Below are 12,539 nucleotides of genomic sequence, written 5' to 3' on the forward strand. Positions count from 1 at the left end.
AGGGGAGGGGTTAGGAGAGTTATTTTAAGGTTGGGGTGGAGGGAGGGGAGGGGTTTGGAGAGTTATTTTAAGGTTGGGGTGGAGGGAGGGAGGGGAGGGGTTAGGAGAGTTATTTTAAGGTTGGGGTGGAGGGAGGGGAGGGGTTTGGAGAGTTATTTTAAGGTTGGGGTGGAGGGAGGGGTTAGGAGAGTTATTTTAAGGTTGGGGTGGAGGGAGGGAGGGAGGGGTTAGGAGAGTTATTTTAAGGTTGGGGTGGAGGGAGGGGAGGGGAGGGGTTAGGAGAGTTATTTTAAGGTTGGGGTGGAGGGAGGGGAGGGGTTAGGAGAGTTATTTTAAGGTTGGGGTGGAATGATGGAGGGAGGGGTTAGGAGAGTTATTTTAAGGTTGGGGTGGAATGATGGAGGGAGGGGTTAGGAGAGTTATTTTAAGGTTGGGGTGGAGGGAGGGGAGGGGAGGGGTTAGGAGAGTTATTTTAAGGTTGGGGTGGAATGATGGAGGGAGGGGTTAGGAGAGTTATTTTAAGGTTGGGGTGGAGGGAGGGAGGGAGGGGTTAGGAGAGTTATTTTAAGGTTGGGGTGGAGGGAGGGGAGGGGTTAGGAGAGTTATTTTAAGGTTGGGGTGGAATGATGGAGGGAGGGGAGGGGTTAAGAGAGTTATTTTAAGGTTGGGGTGGAATGATGGAGGGAGGGGTTAGGAGAGTTATTTTAAGGTTGGGGTGGAATGATGGAGGGAGGGGTTAGGAGATGTATTTTAAGGTTGGGGTGGAATGATGGAGGGCGGGGTTAGGAGAGTTATTTTAAGGTTGGGGTGGAATAATGGAGGGAGGGGTTAGGAGAGTTATTTTAAGGTTGGGGTGGAGGGAGGGGAGGGGAGGGGTTAGGAGAGTTATTTTAAGGTTGGGAGGGAGGAAGGGGAGGAGTTAGGGGAGTTATTTTAAGTGAAAGCTGCGCACTAACTGGGGCTGATCCCGTGGTTGCACGGAGCACGGTAATAAACCAGCACGCAAGTTAATCGGTGCTGTCAAAAGCATATTGTTTGGGGATGTTAACGAGCTGCGCTGTCTCTGCTTTCTGATGATGTAACATTCTCAGCAGAGACAGTCGAATCTGCCTCCATGTCGGATTCCGCGCAGTGTCAGCATCGCATCCAACACAGCGCTCACAGAGCCGACATGGAGACTCTGCGATCCAGTTTCAGAACCGCCTCGACCCGCCCTCGCTTCCATAGGGAGGCCAAAGAGCCAATCATACGCGGAGGTTCCACCCAGCCACGCCTTCTGCTAGTGACGCTCCCATTTCAGTACCGGAAATAGAAAGGTTTGCTTTGTTTACGTGGAGAGAGGTGGCTGCAGTCACTGGTGATTTTACAACACACTGTTTAAGGTGTTTAGTTTGGGTTGAAATGTGTTTTTTTTGTTTTTTTCTTTAATAATTTATGAGTTTTGTGTTTGTTTATTACTTGCATGGAGTTCTGGGAAAAGAAAACAATCCATTTTCTGTGTTGAATTTCACACACAGAGTGGAGCGTGTCATTCCTATCTACAGACAAGTTGAGCTTTTCAATGAGATTATTTACTGAACATTTAAACGCGTTTAAATTCTGGTAGAACTGCTGGATTCTGAAAGACGGAAGTTACTCTTTGCAAAGTCTGTTGTTTGTGTCAGTTATTTATCACACCAGAGAAGTGATGAATATGTTTGAATGCGGAGGCTACGGTAAAAACAAATATATCTTACTAAATACAAACCGAAGACGGTGTTTCTGAATGAAAAGAGGATTCCGCTAGACCAGTCTCAAACTAAAGCCAGTGAAGATGGACGTCAGTGTCTCCGTGTCGTGGTTTCAAGACGAGCTCGCCTCCACCGTCGAGCTCGCAGTGAAAGCGGCTGCAGACAGCGTCGTGTGCGCGATTACTGAAGCTGTCTGCAGCAAATTCACTGAATTACAAGAGGAAATGTCTGCAGTGAAGAGAGAGAATGAAAGTCTGAAGCTGAGATTGGAAATATCAGAGAGCGAGCTGAAAGCCGTGCGAGGGTGTATAAACGCTGCAGATGCAGACATTAAACAGCCTTTCATATTTCAAGGTAAGATTGGTTTTATTGGGTGGTATTGCTCGGTCAATCCAACACCGCAAACCACCTTCTACTGGAAAGATCTTGGTTCGAATCTCTCTTCAGACACGTTTTAAAATGTTTGATTATTATAAGCGCTGTTAATAGCACAGCTATGTCCTAATATTGGTTATAAGCAGTCTAATTGAGGCATTGTGTTATTTTATAGATTATAAGAACGTAGTGCATCTAACCTAGTCTAATTCATATTTAAATAGGTATTCTAGAAACTAAGAAACTACTATATAAGTCTTAACCAGTCTGTAATTAGAGAGCTTCAAATGGTGTCCTTCAGGTAAAGTGATGTCTTGTATAGAGTCTCACTGAGAGTCACAGACCATATTGCAGAGCTTTAGAATAATGATTTGGGACCTCATATCAACACACAGCAGCACATCGTGTTTTCTTGTTTGACTGCACATCTGTTTTTAGATCAGTGGTTTCATTGTCTTCAGCTCCAGTGCTGTGTTTGCCTTTGGTACAGTCGCTGCTCATTCTTTTGCTTTAGTCCTATTTCCTTATTTGTTCAGCTGATGGTAAACATAATTAGGAAACGATCGCTCATATTGTTTAAAACCCAGACACTTACTAATACAGGATACTATTTAAGAGCAGAGGATGCATGCAATAGGGATAGCCACACCATTACAAATATATTTATTGTAATACTAGAAGGGATGTGATTGGCGTCTGCTAAGAAATAAATAATAATAATAGGATGTATATCTACAGTTCACATGACGTTGCACAAGTAAGCTTACTAATGATTATTACACAGGTGGAGTTTGTACAAAAAAAATATTGCTGCACAAGTCAGAATTGTGTAAATCACTTGTTTACATGAAACTGCTTTGAGAATAAGCAGCTCTCCTGCTGCAGCCCCTTGTCTGCTCATTGTATTTGACACATTGAAACTTGTAAGAACATAAGAAAGTTTACAAACGAGAGGAGGCCATTCAGCCCATCTTCTTGTTTGGTTGTTAGTAGCTTATTAATCCCAGAATCTCATCAAGCCAGCTTCTTGAAGGATCCCAGGGTGTCAGCTTCAACAACATTACTGGGGAGTTGGTTCCAGACCCTCACAATTCTCTGTGTAAAAAAGTGCCTCCTATTTTCTGTTCTGTGTGTCTCTTTATCTAATCTCCATTTGTGACCTGTGTTGACAGTTTCCATCCAAACCATGATCACAATACAGTATGAGTTCACAGACACTTTGCTAAGACTGCAAGTATCCTCGCTTGGTTTCTAAGCATATTTGCAGTAGAGAAATGGATGTTTGCATTACAACAATGCAAAGACAGAACGGCGGTCATGATGGTGATTGACAGGGAGGTAGAAGTGGATGGAATGCTCCAGTGTGAGGCTACAGCAGCTGAGAAAGCCCAGCAGGACTGAGTCTTGTTTTGTACAGGACGTAGAATAAAAAGATGTTCATATGAAAATGCCTTTTCCTTCACTTTGTTCATAGCAATGTAGAATAACAGGAATAGTATCAATACCATAATGTACATAAACCACCAAACTATCATACCAGCTCACCCCTGTACGAAATAACTGAGGAACAGTAACTGTAAATGCATGCTGCACATTATTGAACACAGCAGTTTGGAAAATTTATTTTGATACAATCCCTGATCAAAGCAGCTAACACAGAATGTTGATAGGAGTTGAAATAAATATTTGATCATTGCAAAAGTATGAGCCATGGAATTGTGGGTAGGGTACTATGGTTAGATGTTCTTTATTCTTTCAAATTTCAGAAAATAATGTCAGCTTTAATTATTATTTATTTTTTAACAGACGCCCTTATCCAGGGCAACTTACAATTGTTACAAGATATAACATTATTTTTTACACATTATTTTTACATACAATTACCCATTTATACAGTTGGGTTTTTTTGGAGCCATTTAGGTTAAGTGATTTGCTTAAGGGTACAGCAGCAATGTCCCACACCTGGGATTGAACCCACGACCCTCTGGTCCAGAGCCCTAACCACTACTCCACACTGCTGCCCAAATTAAAGGCATTGATCACCCCTCTACCACAAGTACTTTAGAAGGAATGTTGGATCCAACCTGATTCCCAGCTCGCGATCCTGTAGTATCTGTAAAAGTACACGATCCTATAGGCTATCATTCATGATTTGTATCTATTGGGCAGACACCCAGTGAGCTGAAGCAGGCACTATAGGGCTGCCTTTGTACCCCTGGGAGCTCGCTGTCAAGTTTATTGACTTGGTTGTGGATTAGAGGACACCCTCTGTTGCCCTCAGCTGTTGTGGGGTTTCCTGCTGCGAGGGGAAAATGTGTTTTAATTTGGGAGTTAAAAACAGGATAAAGTAACTGTATTAATTTAAAAATAAATAAATAAAATAAGAAAGATAGCTCCTGTTAGACCCAATGACATCTCTCAGTAGCATTCTGACAAGGGGCTGGCTTTGTAGAGGAGCCTAGCTAGTAAGAAAGAGTTGTAATTTTATATAATTTTGTTTTCCCACAGAGAGCCACGCTATCCCTGAATCTGAAGCACAGGAGGGGCCAAAGATGGAAGCAGTTTACAAACAAGAGGATTCCTTTGACCAGGAGTGGTGTCCAAGTCTAATGCAGGTTACAGAGCTGACATTTGTTAAAGATGAAGACGTCCCTGAACATGAATGTGTTCCTATTAAAGAGGAATTCATAGAGCAGGAATGTGTCCCCATCGCAGAGGAACTTCCTACTGAAAATAATGTCTGTACACTTGAGGAGAACAACAAGCTGGGATTAAACCTGTGTGATGATACTCCATCTGAATGTGATCTGGGATTTGGAGGTAATCATACAAAACAAGCAGCATTGAGCTGCCTATTCATCCTGCAGAACCTGGTACTGAACACCAGCAGTGTGCTTGAGATTCATATTTTAACCAGGGGGAGCTGCCCAACCACTATGCCAACAAGGAAAAAACTGTGCTTGCTCCTGAGACACCTGCTAGATGTGCAGCCACTGCCACGCCTCTTTAGAATGCTGTTAGATTAGCGGTGTCCAATCACGCTCCTGGAGGCCATTCCGCTCCACATTGAACAGGTTCACTTCTATAAAGTGCTACTCCTGTGCCTGGATGGAGGTTTAATTGGTTCAATTAAACAACTTCAAACAGGGTTGGAACAAAGAGCAGGAGAGGAAGGGCCAGCTTTGGACACCCCTGTGTTAGATCTGTGCCTTTCCCCATTTCTGGTAGACTGTTTGCAGTTGTGCTGCTCCCACAGCTGTACAGAGCTGCAGGGATCACATTTCCCATCACTGGGTGATGTCACATCCAGTCGGGTTGCTTAGCGTCCCCAGAAGAAACATTTCAGTAGAGCATTTCTGTGGAGAGTATGCAGCAGCATCGGCACAATGAGAGTGAACCCGTATTGTATGACCCGTCAGTCTTATTTTATTTCTTACACTTTATTCAAATACAATATAATTTTTAAATGCTCATCTCACTACAACTGTCCCAGGGACTGTAATGTTTGCTGGCAGCACCACATTTCACTCTTGTGTGTCTCATAGTAACATTGCTGTGTTGTTATTGTCACAGTACAGTAAGTATGTGTGTGGACTGGTTCTGTACAGCAGACCAGCGAATCAGTTTCAGCTGTGAGGGGATTCTGGGAATTGTAGTTTTACCAGATCTTTGCTTACAGATATTTTACACAAAAATCATAAAAAGAGAAATTTGTTGTGGAAAAACAACCCCCCTCTAGACTTACATAGTTCTACATATCGTGTGTCTTTGATACAGGTAGACTAAAAAAGGCAAGGTGCAGGGCATGGGGTTGCAAATGGAATTTCTGTTTTTAGAAGCAAATATTAATTCTCAAAAAACAAATTAAAATATTACATAAATAGCAGTACTATCAAAATGCAGGTACTAAATAACTCAGTTCTATATAGTCAGGATTTTTCATGACGCGCTGTTGGCTCGATTTAAAATATTCTAATTTAAACAGTAAAAGCAGGTTGGTTTTCATATACCACGTGACTGACATGCTGACATCATTCTTGCTGTGGCTGACACTTGAGGGACACTAGCTGGTAAACGAATCCGCCTCATCTCAAGCAGCCAGTCACTGAACTGCTCATTCACTTGTCTTCAACACAGAGACAGAATACAGGTACAAAGCGTTTGTGTTTTTCCAGGAACATCTCATCAAAATAGTCAGGAATGTTATGACATAGCCATGGATTTTTCCCAGCTCCCAGCATTTATCTATATTCCTGAATATGGTAGTAGTAAAAGGAGGCTGACATGAATAGGAGTGATATGAATTGGATTTGACTGTATTCTCTCAATACACAGTCATCAGAGTTCACTCTAGTTGTCGTGTTTATGACATGAATAGGAGTGATATGAATTGGATCTGACTGTATCCTCTCAATACACAGTCATCAGAGTTCACTCTAGTTGGCATGTTTGTGACATGAAGCCCTGCAGAACAGTGCATGTGGAAGAATGCTGTACAATAACTTTGTTTCTCTTCTCTTTCTTTCTTTAGCTTCTAAAGTAGATGAAGGAGAACACGACTCCACTCCATCAACCCAGTGCAAAAACTCTTCTAGTGGCGAACCAAAGTGCAAGAAGCACAGAGAAACAACACCCCAAGAAGAATATGTGAACACATTGAGAACTCACTCGGTTAAAATCCCTTCTTTACAAGACAGACACCCACTTACTGTGGAGAGTACAGAGACAGCACATTCTGCATATTTTAACAATTCTGAAACCCAGGGGAACTTGAAGACCTTGCCTCATTCTGTTAAAGGTGGGAAGAGTTCCTGTCAATTAGACGTTCCTGAAACTCACAAGGGAAATCCCACAGGAGGGACTACATTTTCCTGGGCTGATTGTGGGAAGAGTTTCAATCATATATCACTGCTTAAAAGACACCAGCACATTCACACAGGCGAGAAACCTTCCCACATACAGTCCAGTGATAAGAGTTTCACACAGTTAGGACATCTTCATTCACACCAGCACATTAACATAGGAGAGAAACCTTATCACTGCACTGAGTGTGGGAAGACATTCAGTCACATAGGAAACCTTAAAAAACACAAGGCTGTTCACACAGGAGAGAAACCTCATCACTGTGATATTTGTGGAAAGAGATTCAGCCAGTTCGGAGACCTTAAAAGACACCATAAAATTCACACAGGAGAGAAACCTTATCACTGTGCTGTTTGTGGGAAGAGATTTAGCCAGTTAGGAAATCTTAAGAGACACCATAAACTTCACACAGGTGTGTAATCCTATCCCTGCACTTAATGTGTGAAGTCAGTTGAAAGCTCTTACAGGACTCAATAACTTTCTCAGAATTGCAGACACTTGGGTACACCTAAACAACAGGTGGATATTTCACTAAATATAGAAATATTTACTGAAAACAAAAGAATAAACTTGCTTGATAAATAGGGTCACCCCCATGGCTGTAACCATCTATGAGGACATGAGGTCGCGTCCTTGGTTGTTTTTTGCATCATCAATGCTGATGCTCGTAAAAATTCTGGTAAAGTACAAAAGACTCCTTAATTCTCTCTGTTGGTTAGCTGTATAACATAGATTTGGAGGTTGAATAGTAAATACCAAGCAGTCATAAATACTGCAGCTAGAGCTTGAAACCTCAGTGTGACCTTGGTAGAATGTCAGCTCTGGTTACATACAACGCTGGTCACCCCGAATCACAATTTGCTCAGATCAAGAGCTCACGGACCACAAATATGAACGAGTACATCTTGTATTCATTGTCTTGTTGAACATTCGGATTGTGTTACGTCACAGTAATATATTAAATAGATTGTTATTATGTTTGCAAGTTTCTCTTTCTTTTCTCATGCGTTGCTCAGCCTCTTGTAGTGGGTTCTGTGGGAACTTCCCCAATACCACAGTGAATCTGCGGTACCTGAAGACACAGCGCAGTATACCGCAGTTATCATGCGGGCAGCTTAAAGTGTAAAGCAATACTGTCTCCAGCAGGGGGTACCAGAGAGCTTTTAGGAATATAATGGGCGGCATACCATTGTCTCTTAACGAGGTGATTTCTGCTCAGGATGTGTTGAATACTGCCCTCTTTCTCTCTTGGGTACTCTGTTAACAAACGTAGGCTCCTGTGTTTTTGATATCAATTTGTTAATTGACAACGAGACTACTAAAGCAAATAAAATCTATATTAAAAATTATTTGCTGCCTGTATTAAATGCTATTTTAAATGTTATTCAGTGTCTTGGCAATCAACAATTTCATTTTAAAAATCCAGTAATAAATACCGTAGATGTCCTTTTTTCTACATTTCTTATAAGAACATAAGAAAGTTTACAAACGAGAGGAGGCCATTCGGCCCATCTTGCTCGTTTGGTTGTTAGTAGCTTACTGATCCCAGAATCTCATCAAGCAGCTTCTTGAAGGATCCCAGGGTGTCAGCTTCAACAACATTACTGGGGAGTTGGTTCCAGACCCTCACAATTCTCTGTGTAAAAAAGTACCTCCTATTTTCTGTTCTGAGTGCCCCTTTATCTAATCTCCATTTGTGACCTCTGGTCCTTGTTTCTTTTTTCAGGTCAAAAAAGTCCCCTGGGTTGATATTGTCAATACCTTTTAGAATTTTGAATGCTTGAGTCAGATCACCACGTAATCTTCTTTGTTCAAGACTGAATAGATTCAATTATTTTAGCCTGTCTGCATACGACATGCCTTTTAAACCCAGGATAATTCTGGTCGCTCTGCTTTGCACTTTTTCTAGAGCAGCAATATTCTTTTTGTAATGAGGTGACCAGAACTGAACACAATATTCTAGATGAGGTCTTACTAATGCATTGTGAAGTTTTAACATACTTCCCTTGATTTAAATTCAACACTTTTCACAATATATCCTAGCATCTTGTTGGCCTTTTTTATAGCTTCCCCACATTGTCTAGATGAAGAGATTTCTGAATCAACATAAACTCCTAGGTCTTTTTCATAGATTCCTTCTTCAATTTCAGTATCTTCCATATGATATTTATAATGCACATTTTTATTGCCTGCGTGCAGTACTTTACACTTTCCTCTATTAAATGTCATTTGCCATGTGTCTGCCCAGTTCTGAATGCTGTTTATATCATTTTGAATTACCTTTGCTGCTGCAACAGTGTTTGCCACTCCTCCTATTTTTGTGCCGTCTGCAAATTTAACAAGTTTGCTTACTATAACAGAATCTAAATCATTAATGTAGATTAGGAATAGCAGAGGACCTAATACTGATCTCTGTGGTACACCACTGGTTACCTCACTCCATTTTGAGGTTTCTCCTCTAATCAGTACTTTCTGTTTTCTACATGTTAACCACTCCCTAATCCACGTGCATGCATTTCCTTGAATCCCTACTGCATTCAGTTTGAGAATTAATCTTTTATGCTGGACTTTGTCAAAAGATTTCTGAAAATCTAAATAAACCATGTTGTATGCTTTGCAATTATCCATTGTCGATGTTGCATCCTCAAAAAAATCAAGCAGGTTAGTTAGACATGATCTCCCTTCCTAAAACCATGCTGACTGTCTCCCAGGATATTGTTCCCATATAGGTAATTTTCCATTTTGGATCTTATTATAGTTTGCATAAGTTTACATATAATAGAGGTCAAGCTTATTGGTCTGTAGTTACCTGGTTTGGTTTTGTCTCCTTTTTTGTGGATCGGTAGTACGTTTGCAATTTTCCAGTCTGTACAACCCCTGTGTCAAGAGACTGCTGCATGATCTTGGTTAGTGGTTTGTAAATAACTTCTTTCATTTCTTTGAGTACTATTGGGAGGATCTCATCCGGCCCAGGGGATTTGTTTATTTTAAGAGATCCTAGTCCCTTTAACATTTCTGCCTCTGTTATGCTAAAGTTATTTAAAACTGGATAGTTTTCCACAGAACAGGGGAGGGGCTGCGGAACGAGGAATATACCAATTGCAAAATCAGAGTTGGGTTTGCAGCTTGTTTTTACCAATCTCATTTCTTAATTGTACTAACTTCTTTCAAAGAGGAATGTATTTTAATGTCACTTCATTATGAGCTTACAACTAAAATCTAATATGTGAGTGTCAATCAGATCTTTTTAATATCTAAGCCATCACAGCCTTCGCAGCCTCCTGACTTCTAGATCTGTGCAAGTCTGCTGCCATAAATCAGCACTGTGCAAATGGAGAGCAAACATATGGGTAAGAAAAAAAATACATTTACTAAACATTGTCGCAGAACCATATTAATCGCAAGTTAATAGTCAAATAAAACACCAAACTAAAGCACTTTGTGTAATAATTGTGCAATGTATCCTGCACCATTAAAGGTAATTCAGTGTAAGATCAGTATTATTAGAGACACACATACACAAAGTAGAGAATTCTATAAGCAGTATTATAAAGTTCACAAAAACAAGTACATTACATTGTTCAAACATCTCTCTCTCTCTCTCTCTCTCTCTCTCTCTCTCTCTCTCTCAATTCAATTCAATTCAATTCAAAGTGCTTTATTGGCATGACTTATTTTCCACAGTGTTGCCAAAGCAAATACATACATATTATGAACAGATGCATCTATATACAAACAAGGAACAATGGTAACAAAATAATAATAAATAAAATAGAAGATAAATAATAATAATACAGAAATTGAAATATTGAAATAATGATATTGAAACTATTAAATTGTGCCGTCACTGCGTGCCCCTCAGGTTGTGGCAGGTGGCTACATATTTGGCAGCCAGTGGAGCTGTGTGTCCCTCCCCTAGGAGGACAGCAAGTTTCTCTGAGTCTGCCATTTGTCTGAAAAGAGGATATTTTTCTTGTATTTTAATGAAGAATGATTCTCTGATATGGCTGTATTTTATACAGTGTAGGAGAAAGTGCATCTCAGTTTCCACCTCTCCTGTCTCGCAGTGACCACAGAGCCGATCTTCTCTGGGCAGCCAGGTCTGCCTGTGTCTGCCTGTCTCTATGGCCAGGCTGTGGTCACTGAGCCTGTACTTGGTCAGGATCTGTCTCTGCTTCGTATCTCTGACAGTGGAGAGATACTCTGCTAGGCTGTAGTTTCTTTTTAGGGCCCGATAGCAATCAAGTTTATTTTGGGATTTTATTTCTGTGTCCCAGTGTTCCAGATAGGAGTTTTTGGTTTGTTTTATAATTTGGTTTACTCTGATTGGGGGCTGGTAAGCAGTGCTGACCTGAAGCTGGTTGGAGTTAGTATTGGAGGGGGTCAGTGTGATGAGCTTCAAAGCCAGCTGGCATAAGGGACTCTTTTCAGGGCTGAGCTCTTGGGTCTGGAGGGCCTTGTACTGGAGTGAGTCAGGTTCACTTTTTTCAAGGTGCAACCAGAATTTGAGTGCTCTTTTCTTTATATTAATAAGAGCTGGATATCGGCCTAATTCTGCCAGGTTAAAACTGCCTGACGCACTGATGGTCAGACCCAGGTAAGTGTAGCTGGTGCTGTGCTCTAGGGTGGTGTTGCCGAGTGTAAAGTGATATCTGTTTCCCTGAGATCTGGCCTTTTTTTGAAAAATCATTATATTGGTCTTTTTGAGGTTTACTGCCAGGGCCCAGGACTGACAGTACTGCTCTAGCAGTGCCAGGCTCTGCTGCAGCCCCTGCTCTGTGGGTGACAGCAGGACCAGGTCATCTGCGTAGAGCAGGAACTTGACTTCAGTGTCATGTAATGTGAGGCCAGGGGCTGCAGACCGTTCCAACATCGTTGCTAACTCATTGATGTAAATATTGAACAGTGTTGGACTCAGACTGCAGCCCTGCCTCACCCCCCGCCCCTGAGTGAAGAAATCTGTCCTTTTGTTGGCAATTTTTACTGCACATTTGTTTTCTGTGTACATTGATTTTATTATATCATAGACTTTACCCCCTACACCACTTTGCAGAATTCTATAATATAAACCTTCATGCCAAATTGAATCAAAGGCTTTTTTAAAGTCAATGAAGCAGGCGAAAATTTTGCCTTTACTTTTTTGGTGTACATGTTTATCTATTAGGGTGTGCAGGGTGTAAATATGGTCAGTTGTGCGATGGTTTGGTAGGAATCCAATCTGACACTTACTCAGGACATTGTGTTCGGTAAGGAAGGCCAGTATCCGGGCGTTAATGATACTGCAGAACACCTTCCCCAGGTTACTGCTCACACAGATGCCCCGGTAGTTGTTGGGGTCGAATTTGTCTCCACTCTTGTGAATTGGGGATATAAGCCCTTGGTTCCAGATGTCAGGGAAGTAACCAGTACTTAGTACCATGTTGAACAATTTAAGCATTGCCTCCTGTAATTTAGGGCTGCTGTGTTTTAGCATCTCAGTACAGATGCTGTCAGGGCCGCAGGCTTTTCCAGGTTTAAGTGCCTGGAGCTTCTTTGTTAATTCTTGTGGGGTGATTGGAGCATCAATTGGAT

The 12,539-nt window shown here is 41.4% G+C and overlaps 1 protein-coding gene across 1 annotated transcript; it reads left to right on the forward strand.

Moving 5' to 3' along the window:
* The first annotated feature begins 1,322 nt into the window (after positions 1-1,322).
* LOC117968695 (zinc finger protein 16-like) lies at positions 1,323-9,227 on the forward strand. The gene is made up of 3 exons (XM_034916501.2): positions 1,323-2,084; positions 4,614-4,925; positions 6,637-9,227. The coding sequence occupies exons 1-3, from the start codon at positions 1,814-1,816 to the stop codon at positions 7,386-7,388; spliced, it is 1,335 nt and encodes a 444-aa protein (XP_034772392.2). The 5' UTR covers positions 1,323-1,813; the 3' UTR covers positions 7,389-9,227.
* The last annotated feature ends 3,312 nt before the right edge of the window (positions 9,228-12,539 follow it).

The sequence above is a fragment of the Acipenser ruthenus genome, chromosome 51, assembly GCF_902713425.1.
Source record: "Acipenser ruthenus chromosome 51, fAciRut3.2 maternal haplotype, whole genome shotgun sequence".
NCBI lineage: Eukaryota > Metazoa > Chordata > Actinopteri > Acipenseriformes > Acipenseridae > Acipenser > Acipenser ruthenus.